The 12,501-nt window shown below is 42.1% G+C and overlaps 1 protein-coding gene across 2 annotated transcripts in view; it reads right to left on the bottom strand.

Moving 5' to 3' along the window:
• Positions 1-3,273: 3,273 nt before the first annotated feature.
• SNRK (SNF related kinase) overlaps positions 3,274-12,501 on the bottom strand; it is a 46,171-nt gene continuing 36,943 nt past the window's right edge. For both annotated transcript variants that reach the window (XM_076331110.1, XM_076331111.1), the window contains exon 7: positions 3,274-7,119. In XM_076331110.1, the coding sequence (XP_076187225.1) occupies positions 5,901-7,119 (1,219 nt within the window). In that variant the 3' untranslated portion in view covers positions 3,274-5,900. The remainder of the gene's footprint in view (positions 7,120-12,501) is intronic.

Raw genomic sequence — 12,501 nt, 5'->3', positions numbered from 1 at the left:
ACCTCCCGTGAACTTAAGGGCAGTAGACGAGGAAAACACTGGAACTGTTACATGAGGAAAGGTTCCTCTGTGAGCAGGCAAACAATCTGGGTATTTTAGCCTGCCTGTATCTGAGGGAATCGATCTCAAATCTCCTTCAGGAAGACTTGCAGCGATTGAGAGTTTAATTCCTTACTCAAAGCAGAGCCAGTGGGAACCGTGCCTACTACCGCCATGCGCTTTCTTCAGGAAAGCTCTCCCCTGCCTCATCCAAGAGTTGGCTGGAGCTGACAGCAGAGCCTGGTGACTCACCTGTCAGCCCTGAAGACTGATGCCCTTAGAGAGGAAGGATCTCTCTCCACCCCGCTGCTTGATACAAAAACGCAGTGGTGATGGCATCTGTCATCGCTGGTGTGAGTGAGGGCTCGCCAGCCCTTCCTGCTCGCTCCCAGGTCTGCAGCACTGAGCCGAACCTCTCCCAGGCCTGCGGCACTCAAGCTGAGTGCGCGTGGCACACAAGTGCCCAGAGAAAAACAGATCCTTCCCCTCCTGCCTCCCCCAGCCCTGTGTTTCTCGAGAGAGAGCAGTGAGAGGGAAGAGAGAGGAAGATGTTGCACAAGGGTTTGCTGAAATTAATTGCTAAGGAGATCTGACATGACACATCTGAGAGCCTAGTGAAGTCCTTACAAAAATCCTATGCTTTTCAAGTCCTCTAAAGTATCAAGTATACTTGCATTTTTCATATGACATAATTTTTCTACCATCTGGGAAAGTAAAGAGAGATCATCTCTTTTTTTTTCCCCCTAGTATAATAGACTACTCTGTCAATAATTCAGGGTTCTTGACTTCTAGAAATTTATGTCATTTGTAATACATAGAGATAGGCCAAACTGAGTCAACTTGTTACAAGTAATTACAATTTTTAGCTCAAAAAAAAAAAAAAAAAAATCGCCAGGGCCTGTGCTTCAAGAAGGGAGCTGGCTACAACAGCTACAGAGACATTGCTCCGGAGAAGGGCAATCCGGCTGTCCCTTGAAACACCGTACTGACGTGACTTCAGTGAGGGAGCCTCGCTGGCTTCAGTCAGTAGGCAACTAAACAAGTGAGTCACCGTTATGCTTTCCCAAGTACAGTCACGTCAAGGTGTTATTACTCAAACACCTTTTACTGAAAGCAAGTCACTCTGGAATTAGCAACAGATGGATCTGTTCTGATTCATCCACATGAACTTAACCATGGGAAAGGCTGTCTGGGTGGCTTGGTTGTCTCTAATGTTCGGGACATTCCAGTTTGCCCCTGTTCTCCGTTTATTGCCAGCCATCCACATCGGGATTTCTCTATAACCAGCTAGCACATTTCTTTACTTGCTAATGACAAATTTGTTAAAAAAAAGTCTGACCTGCGCATACCAACTGCTGAGATGTTATTGCTTGGCCTTGTTGCCTTAAAAAATAAAAAAGAGGAGGGTAGTACAAGATTTGTTACGCCTTTCCTCGCTGAGGCATGGACACAGCCCCGTGGGTTCCTCAGCCGCTCCTTGCCTGCTACCACCTCCACCCCGTTTCACATTAACCAGAGCTGGGAAGCTCACCAGCAATGGCAAGGTCCCAGCTGCAGAAGCCTGTGGGTACAGCTTCTCACAACTAGCCAATCTTAAAGCAATCATACATTAATTGCATATAATTACATACCTTGTTAAATGCCATTAACCCCTGTAAGCATGCCAAACACTCTCTGTCCATACCGTCTCCGGCTGGTTACAGTTTGTGTTTCATGAGCGGTTAAATCACTGCAGAAGAGCAGGTTGTGCCGAACCGCTCCAGCCACAGGTCACCAGAGACATCTCTAAGGGTAAACTGGTACCACCCACGCTCAGGCAGTCCCATGCCCCTTACTGTAGCATGTGCTGGTGGGGCGAAGTGGGCAGAACATGTTCCAGAAGCGCTGGCAAGCGCTGCTACCCGCTCCTCACCCTGAGCTGCTCTTCACAGTACCTGGGAAAAAATACAGCAATAATAAGCAGCATTACTCTCCTAACTGCACGTTAGGGCACGGCCGTTTGTAAGTGATGACCGTGAGAGCACACGCCTGGATTTCAGCTTAGGTATTTCAGTTGTTCTTTCCATTCTTGTACTGACATACTTAATTTTAGACTAAGTGTTCAGGAGCAGATGTTTTCCAGGACGTGGCAGTCTAAACATCGCCATGTGGGGCACAGTTGTAAAAAGTACACTGCAAAGCAGTTGCAGTGAAGAAGTGGCATTAACTCCTGGGATCCCGTTACATGGGACGGCAGAAACGGAGCAGAGCACGCATGCAGACACTGTGGTTTTAGATCTTGGGCAGTTTGGGTGACCATAGCTTTGTCTTAAGGCACCCATCTTTTGGTGCACAGTCACCACGCCCCGCTACTTGCTTCTGAGCTGATGCTAACATTGTTTTTTTTACTATTACCCATTTTACATTGCAGAGAAGAATAGTACTGGGTTAGGTTTGGATTAAAAACATTCAATCTGTACTGGTGAAACTTCAACTCGCATACATCTTCACAAGAGAAAAAAAAATACTAGTTTACACACCACCTATGCAGATTTGGCCAACTGGTATACAACCAATCATTGCATCTAACAAGGAACCTGAGACAAGTAAAGCGCCTTACTTTCCCCAAGAGTTACAGCGGGGGTGGGTGCAGTATCCCCTCCCATGACTAACGGACACATGTGGCTGAGATAAGACAGGGCACACGCACAGCAAATACTGTAGCTGAGAGTTTGAAACCCATTGTATTCTGTACTCCAGAGCTGCCAGAAAAGCACCAGGTTTGCTAAGACGGTGAAGTTGGACAAGTTTGTCACCAATGTTCTCTGGCTGAACAGCAGCTGGTAAAGTTTACCAAACCATTTAAATCATTCTGAAGTTCTGCCTAAGAAACAGCAACCTCAACCTTTCAACAAAAAGCGATTTTAGCAGGTGCCAACCGTGACAACTTTTAAGCCCAAATTAACAAGCTTGATCTATGCAAGAGGGTAACTGCAAGTTTGCGAATGAACACGCATCCACACACAAAGGTGTATTTTTTCAAGGCAGCCGAGCTTAACATTTCTGCCGCTTTCTATTTCCCTTCATTGCTCCACGTGAACTTGGTCAGCGCTGCTCAGCATGAGCTATTCAGTGTCTGCAGTTCAGGTCTGACCTCCGGTGTGCTGCCGCGTGGGGTACGCGGCCAGGAGCTTGTGCTGCCCTTACGCAGTGAGCGCCGGGAGTAACAAACCGCATCGACGTGCAAGTCATAGGTTATGCATCAATCAAGGTATCACTTTTATTAACTGGATTTTCCATTTCTGTCGCACACCATGAATGTTTATACAATGAAAAAGCCAAACATTGCCAGAAGCAATAAGATCAGCTGATATTTCTGTACCCTCTTAACACACACACGGACTCTTTCTTGGTGAGAAATTTTTATATTTCTGTTCATTAATTCTGCTTATTTATACTGCTACTCTTAAAATTCTGTGTCAAGATTGTCACATCTTAAATACAGATTAAGTTGCTAGAGGTACATTATTTTTTTTATATATATATTTATATACACACATACAGAAAAATACAAGACTAATTGTTTTTCCACAATATTTAATTTATACACTACTGTAACTATATGCAACTTTTAAAGACACGTTAAGGGGTACAAGAAACTGTTTACTTGCTCTAAATAGTTTGGTCCAATATTATCTTAACGTAGTGGTTATTCTCGCCCTTCCTTTTACGTGACAACATAATACAACATACACCACATGCACAATCATTCACCTATCAACAAATGGATAAAGGACGCCACTCAGACTAACATCTGTACACCCAAAGGTTCAACCAACCGCACACGACTCTAAGGCTATAATACAACTATGCAGCATAAATGGTCAACACTGCTGTTCTAAAGTGAGCACCATATATACAGTTGTATATAAAAACATCGGAAACAAAATACACCCGGGGTTAGTTAAAAGGTGCCATTCCAAGGCTGTACATAGTATCAGGAAAGAGTATTTACAATACTTGGAAAAAAGCTGCAACAAATAAGTTTATTGCCAATGCCCTTTATAAACTTGTCTCCTACGCTCACTGTCTGTGAACCACACATCTCATTTCTGGCCCTTGGTAAGATCCCTGCTCAAAAATTTCAAACAAACATGTTCTATGGCTTCACCCACACATCTATTCTTGTAGCTTCTGATTTATAAATATCACACTGACTAAACCGCAACTAGAGTTTAAAACTTAAAGAAGTAAAACACTTATCCTTCGCCTTGTTTAGGAAGCAGAACGTCAAATCCCTGGCGAGGCTAGCCAGTAAGAATACCCCCCGCAATCTAGACTCTCTTAGTAAAGTCTGTTACTAATCAAGAAGAGTCATCGTGAGCTGTAGAAATTATGACCAAGCGTAACGCCGTTCTTTGGTGCTCTGCTCACTCTGCGGTGGATGTGAAATGCGCTGTATTTGACCATTCTGCAAGTGTTACGAGATGCTCAACAGTGTAAACTCCTCTCGGACATCCAAGGTCTGCCCAGGGCACTGCTACATAATACCACCAGTTTCACTAGCATTGCTTAGAAGACCCAGTGCACAGCATGAAAAAATAAAACATTCTTGCCCTTCCCAAAACTAGCAATCTGCAATATATTTTATTCTAGATAATAAAATTCCACAAAGTTAATTCATCTGGTCAAAAGTATCCTTTTGTACAGAAATACTCTAAATCAAGACCTTGCCATGGCAATGGGAAACCCGACAGAAAGGCTAAGAGCTGTAAAATAAATACTTTCCTATATGCTATTTTAAATTGACTTTATGAAAAAGCATGATTACTGAGGGAAAAATAAGTGGTGTACAGCAGTATTTTAAGTCTTAAAAAGAGTAATAATGAGAAAAATGTAAATGACAACAACAACTTCAATTTGAATCCAATTACCTAAAGGTTTTCCATCCCTTATTGCCTTTTGAAATCTCGGGGAGGGGAGGATAGGATAGGGGAGAAGGTTTACAAGGTAAAAACCTAAAATATTAAGTGTCATGATATACTAATAACAAAAGTAATTCATACAAATACTTTATTTTCAGTTAGCATGTAAAAACTCAGAAGTAGACTTAATAATTTACCTTCGTTATATTAAAAAAGAAGATTGTCTGCTTGTAGTATTAACATATTTCTATGGGAGAAAGCTGCCTTACAAATCTACTTGCCTTTTTTTTTTTTTAAAGAAAACTGCCTCTCGCAAAACAAGATCTTTTCAGTTTCATTTTTGAGCCACAACTTTATCCACATCATAGCTTAAGACAAATAGGTGTGGGTTTAAAATCATATTTCAAGATCACTAATTTTCAGTGCATCTTTGCTTTGTACATGCCTTGGAACATCTGAAAGCTCCCCGAAGAGTTTTCAGCATCAAAACATTATTGCTTTGGTTCTGTTTCAGACATATAGAAGTATGCCACATATCACATATTTTAGATATCACAGAAGGTCAGAACAAGAATTAACATTTCACAAGCAAACGAAAGCTTCTCTCTCTAGTTTAAGTGCAGAACATGAAACTTCTAAGTGCTCCATTTACATTAGGATCCAGATATTTATTTTAATTTAATCCAGATCTTCCATAGTAAAATTATAAATGTAAAAATTACACAATAAAATATTCTGTTTTGTTGAAAAAGAAAAACGTATCGGCTAGCAGCATGCAAAGACCATGCATTGTCATACCATCAAGCAAACACAAAATAAAAGTGTAATAAATAACTGCTCAAAGCCCACTCAAAAATCTTAAGACAACAAAAGGGGGTCTGGTGACAAGGTGTTCACAGCTCTGAACAGGAAGAATGATGCTGTTAAGTAGATTGAGCTATTAAAGTCAGGTCATTGTCAAATGACATGACAACAACTGGTTTGACTGGAGGTACACAGCAGCCCCTCCTTTGGGTTCCGCTGAATATTCACAGATATCGTCTTTTCACAGAGAGGTAGTTGTAGCACATTGTTTTTCAAGTTCCTGTTCTTTATCCGTTCCAATTCGTTCGCTGTGTCTGACATTTGGTCAGAAAAAAATTTTAGGTTGCCCAACGATGAAGCCTGGTTCACACTTCCGCTGGAACTTATACACATTTTCCATGTTGATTTCTCCTGTACTTTTACACTAGAAAAGGACAGATTGTTTTGAGGATCAATAATGTATTTAGTGCTGCCGTGAATCTGTGAACCTAGGCAAAGGCTCATTAACTTCAGGCTTTCAACCAGTTCCCCTGCACTTCTAGACGATAGCTGCATTGAGTTTCCGGATCCAGCGCATCTACGAGTGGAACCTGAAGTGTTGTTGGTGTTACCACTGGAGCTACCGGAGGGACTCCCCCCACCCTTGTTGTTATCACTTGGGCTCGTTTTGTCTACCCCTCCGTTTCCATTACTTGGTTTGCTTTGTCCACCGCCATCTCCTTGGCTGCCAGGTGGCCCTTCACTACTATCCCGTCTATGCCAGGAGTAAGTAAACCCGCTATCTTTGTCTAGGCGTCTCCTACTTTCCGAGTCGTCATCGCTTGTTTCTGAGCTACTGCAGCTAGAGCCCCGTCCCTGGCTTTTCCTCCTGTGATAGCGTTTATGCACTGTGCTAGGTGAAGCAATATTCATTTTTAACCTGCTGAGCTTTGGGGGTAAGTTCTCATCCATGTCAAACTCATCATCTGACTCGCCCTCCTCAAAGATTTGATTGAGGACTGGTGCGCTCTTTCTCGAAGTAAGACGATTCGTAACTGAAGGCTTACGGCGCAGAACAACTTGAGTAGAAAGAGAAATAGGTTTCTTATCTTCTTCATCCTCCTCTTCATCTTCTTCTACTCTGAACAAGCACTTCCGGCCACTTGTAGTGGGTTTTAAACTCACTGATGGGACTGCTGAAAGTGCCGGTCCAGCTAATTCAGGGACATCTTCTTTCTTTGCTGAATCGCCAAGGCCCTTGCTCCTGTGGCCGTTGAGAACATTCTCAGCCGTGCGAGCTGGTGACTGAGGAACAGGTGCATGGGAGAGAGGAGAAGCTGTAAGGTCATCCTCCAGATCTTGGGGTACATCGATTTTTGTTGGCCACGATTGCCTACATAAACAATTATAAAGGATAAAAGAACAGTTAGATCATGGCGAGCATTTTAGAACATACAAGAAAATGTAAGATCTGCACAAGAGAAGCACAAGTACTGCCACACAAATTGGCCTGCTGAGTGGCATGTTTGTAAATAACAGTACTGAGTAACTGAGGAGAAGGAAACCACCTCAGAGAATGTGTGTTCCTTTAGAAATGCGATTTGAAAGGAACATCATATCTACAAAAGTATAGCTTAGAAATTATGTTGGTTACTGTCAAATGAAATCTTAAGATTTCACGGCTCTCAGAAAAATGAATTAAGCAATAAAAAACTTTAAATAATTGTGTCTCAAAGAAAATAATCTGAAGCGGGTATAGAACCACCAGTACCCTGAGGAAGATACGAGCTGATTCAAGCACAACTTAAATAAGATAGTATTGCAAACTACTTTTAATCTGAAGCTTCTGGGTTTTTTTTCCCCAGTATTCTTAATTCTAAACTAATTTTTATATTAACATGAGTGAGACTGAAAAGTTGAGTCAGAAGAAACATTCTCTCATTTTCAGTAAGTCTCATTCAGACCAAGCTCTATTCTACAAAATCCCCTTTAATTTTAAACACACATGAATTGAGATCATACATTTATTTGACCTTAGCTGAGCAATAGGAATAATACAGCTGCATGAATTCAGGACTCAAGCTGCTTAAGAATATGACGCTTGAATAAACTGTAAATCAAAGTTCAAAATGTATGACTGTGTACTAGCATTAGCTCAAATCAAAATGAACGTAATACTTGAGTGTAAATCACTTTGATCAGCTGATGTCTTACCTCCAGTATCTAAGCTAGGATCTAATGATTTGTATTTTACTTGAAATACTCCTGAAATACATTGTAATTTTCCCATAATGCATGCAGAATAAATGAAGAAAGACTGTCAGTCTTTCCTCTCTCTCTCTCTGTATTTTGAAAGCCTAATCCAAAAGACCAATGCCTACAGACCAACACCTGAACACTGAATAATTCTTCAATTGCTTCACTCAGCATAAGCCCCACATTTCTTGTGGAGAGCAAGAAATTTTTTCTAACCTCTCAAAGTAAGAGTTATCTTTAAGTTAAAAAAGTTTGCCAATCACTTAACTTTACGTAACTAAAATACTCTACCATACTGCATAAAAAGCTGTAGTGGAGACGTCTGTTCACATATGGACAGCATATTACAAGACATTCCCAACCATATTTTGGGTCTGCCAAAAGAAAGGGCCGCATGACTTTGTAGCCCAGTTTAGAAGCAAGGTGTAGGAGGAAAGCAGGAGAGGAAGCAGAGAATGTCTTGCACCGAATGTGACCCCAGGTATCTGCTTGGACAGCCTGCATACGAAGACAGAAGGATCACCCCAACTTCCTGATCTCCGCTGTGTTAAGAGGTCAAGCTGAAGAAACAAGGAAAGCTCAGACACCTCTTTGATATTCTTATTCTAAACATGTTCTTTTTAAGTGTTTAAAGTTAATGGAAGCACCTGCAGTAGGACTGCATTTGCTCAAGTCTCCCTCTGTAACGGCTGGATAGAAAAGGATCCTGAAGTGTGAGATGCCTGTCTACACAGGTAACAATTGACAACTATCTTCCCAACTGTATGAACTTTGAAGAAGAGTATTTTATTAAAGCCAACATTAAACTCATCAAGCCTAACTGCAGACTTTGTTTTGAAGTGCTAGCTTCAGTTTCGCTTAACAAACCAGGAATACAAAAATCCACCAGGATCCTCTAACAGTAGGACCTGGATGCCAACACACCCCTGTGAGCCTATGTAGTCTACTCCCTGGGAGGAGCCACACAGGCTCCTTCCTGTCTCGCGGGGCACTGGGTGCTGCTGGTGCCCTCCCACCAGTTTCCCTCCAGTGAGCAGCTCTGCCTGGAAGGAGGCCACACAACAACTGCTGCGCCCACCCAAGCTGTCCAGACAAGAAGCGGAGCCCAGGCTGTGGTCCTCCTTTGTTTGACACTAGCATCCTCCCTTAGGCCCCAGCTGACTCCAGAAACACTGGAAACCACTGACCTAGTTTTCTGATGACTTGTGCTACACTGGGTATTTTAAACACAAACAACTGTCAGTGATTAACAAATAGGACTTAAATAAATTAGAAACATAACTACAAAAGTGACAGAAAATGAAAATCTAAACGTTTCAAGAATTTACCATGCTTTAAGAACAGACTGGTTTGTCAGCAAAAAAAGGAAGAGAGTTCTGTGGCTGTCACAATAAAGGGTAAATATAGTATCTAACAGTACTGTAGTTTCCAGGCAATAAACCTCCTCACTACAGTATGTTTATCTCTCGTAGCAGCCCATGTTTGCCTCCCTTCCCTTCCCCCCCACCCCTTATTCCCAGTAGGCCTGAAGGGAGAGTGGGACAGAAGGGAAGCTCCAGGTTGCAAGTTGGTTGTTTTTTTTTTTTTTTTTTAAATCTCTGGAAGTCTCAAAATCAAAGTAATGCGCTACTTTGTTGTCTTTTCCATTAGGTCATTCTACATAAACACTTTGAGTTTAGAACCATCATGAAGACAAGGAATACCTGGGACCGTTAAGGGCAGGAGTTTGAGTTTAGGCAGATGTCCTTGTCATGAAAAGAAAATTCATACTCATAAGGCAGGCTTCAACTACTCCATTCAACTTTACAAATTCATATCAAGATTTAGATTCACTGAACTTGTTTATTCCAGTTCCTCATACAACTGGAGCAGCTCTTCTACTGAAACGGTGGCACTGATGCAGAGAAAACACCAAAACAATTTAAAAGCAGACTTTGTAGTTTTAGAATTTTCATTTGAAGGTAAACTCAAAGGTTTCCTGTAATATGTTTTGTAACTAACACTTAGTATTAGACACATTTGATGCTCTGCTTGGATTTCTTTTTTAAAAGAAACTGACATAAGAGGATGATCCATTAAGAGAGAACTGCAGAATGAAAGTTACAGTACTACCCTTGAAGAGAGGTAAGCTCCGTAACACCAAGCTCCAGACCATTTAGGTTCTGTAGGCAACCCTTAGTTGCCTGCAACAATAACTCTTCTAAAGCACTTGTAACCACACAACATAGGATAAAATTTCCTACATAAAAGGTCATTCACTCAATGGTCACTTAAGTGCAGCAACAAAATTTCAGTCTACCCTAGTACACAACACAGGGTGCCGTCTCATCTGAAGATGACAAAGATGTTGAGAATCACAGTAAGGTTCAGAGAGAAACAACTCATTATTCAGGTAGATGGAATGGTATTCGGAAGAGAGACTCCTCTAAAAAAGACTCCAAAATCTCAGCCTAAATCCAAGGTAACAATCAATGGAGATGATGTATCTTTAACCTATTTTCCAAAGTGCACGCCCTTAATTTGTAACAAGTGTCCTTTTTTTCCTAGATTGAACTTGAGGTGGTATTACCTTACTTTTATCAGTTAGGCCAAGGAAAATATGGATATGCACCAGAAGGACATCATAGCTTTTATGTCCCTATTATCATTCCTATTAAATGATTTCACATGTGACCTTGCATGAAAGTTGCACAAGGAAACCTTTGGAATGAACAAGCTATTTTTCCTTTTTCTCTAAATCCTACCGACAGATTAACAACACTGAATGTAGACAGCAACTCTAAACATCAGCACAAGCACTTAATATTCTTCTATCATTAAAGAGATTAGCTACTAACAATTATTACTGCTAATAATAGTTACCAATAATAGTTTACCAAAACCTAAAAGGCAACTTTTGAAGACACTGGAGGTTAGAGAACAAAAATTAATGGAAATGCCTCAAGCACAACCTCCATCTTCACTGGAAAGATTGTCAAGATGGGCCAATAAAGATTTTTTTCAATACCAGCAGATCCCTAGTCATAGTCTAACACTTAAACATTTTGTTTTTAACTTCCTGAGTTAAGAAAAATAACTTCCAAACATGCATCCTCCAATATCAATGTGCAGGTAGAAACTATACTATTTGCCTTGTGTTTGTTTTTTGGTGTGGTTTTTTTTTTTTTTAAAGCATATGCTGCTGTAACTGAAAATATAGGATGCTTTGATAACTGGTTGCAGAGTGAATGGACTGGTTGAACATATCAATACCAACTAGATGCCAGAACCCCACTTTCCCCTTTAGTCTTACTGTGCCACAAGCTGAAGCTTTGAAAAATCTCAGGAAACCTTACTATAAGGTTTTTTTAATCATGTTTTCGTCAAACTGAAAAAAAAATAGAATCATAGAATCGTTTAGGTTGGAAAAGACACTTAAGATCATCAAGTCCAACCGTCAACCTAGCACTGCCAAGTCCACCACTACACCATGTCCCTAAGCACCACATCTGCAGGTCTTTTAAACACCTCCAGGGATGGTGACTCAACCACTTCCCTGGGCAGCCTCTTCCAATGCCTGACAACCCTTTCGGTGAAGAAATTTTTCCCAATCTCCAATCTAAACCTCCCCTGGCACAACTTGAGGCCGTTTCCTCTTGTCCTTTCACTTGTCACTTGGGAGAAGAGACCGACACCCACCTTGCTACAACCTCCTTTCAGGCAGTTGTAGAGAGCAATAAGGTCTCCCCTGAGCCTCCTTTTCTCCAGGCTAAACAACCCCAGTTCCCTCAGCCACTCCTCATAAGACTTGTTCTCTAGACCCTTCACCGGCTTCGTTGCCCTTCTTTGGACACGCTCCAGCACCTCAACGTCCTTCTTGTAGTGAGGGGCCCAAAACTGAACACAGTATTCGAGGTGCGGCCTCACCAGTGCCAAGTACAGGGGCACAATCACTTCCCTACTCCTGCTGGCCACACTATTTCTGATACAGGCCAGGATGCCATTGGCCTTCTTGGCCGCCTGGGCACGCTGCCGGCTCATGTTCAGCCAGCTGTTGACCAACACCCCCAGGTCCTTTTCTGCCGGGCAGCTTTCCAGCCACTCTTCCCCACGCCTGTAGCGTTGCATGGCATTGTTGTGACCCAAGTGCACCTAGTGTGCACCTAAGTGTGAGACTTAGCCTTGTTGAACCTCATACAATTGGCCTCGGCCCATCAATCCAGACTGTCCAGGTCCCTCTGCAGAGCCTTCCTACCCTCAAGCAGATCAACAGTCCCGCCCAACTTGGTGTCATCTGCAAACTTACTGAGGGTGCACTCGATCCCCTCATCCAGATCATTGATAAAGATATTGAACAGAACTGGCCCCAGTCCTGAGCCCTGGGGAACACCACTTGTGACCGGCCGCCAACTGGATTTAACTCCATTCACCACAACTCTTTGGGCCCAGTCATCCAGCCAGTTTTTTACCCAGCTGAGAATACACCCATCCAAGCCATAAGCAGACAGTTTCTTCAGGAGAATGCTGTGGGAAATAGCGT

The sequence above is a fragment of the Aptenodytes patagonicus genome, chromosome 2 (assembly GCF_965638725.1).
Source record: "Aptenodytes patagonicus chromosome 2, bAptPat1.pri.cur, whole genome shotgun sequence".
Taxonomy (NCBI): domain Eukaryota; kingdom Metazoa; phylum Chordata; class Aves; order Sphenisciformes; family Spheniscidae; genus Aptenodytes; species Aptenodytes patagonicus.
Note: the sequence above shows the minus strand (reverse complement) of the source record. Positions and strands in the feature narration are given on the sequence as shown.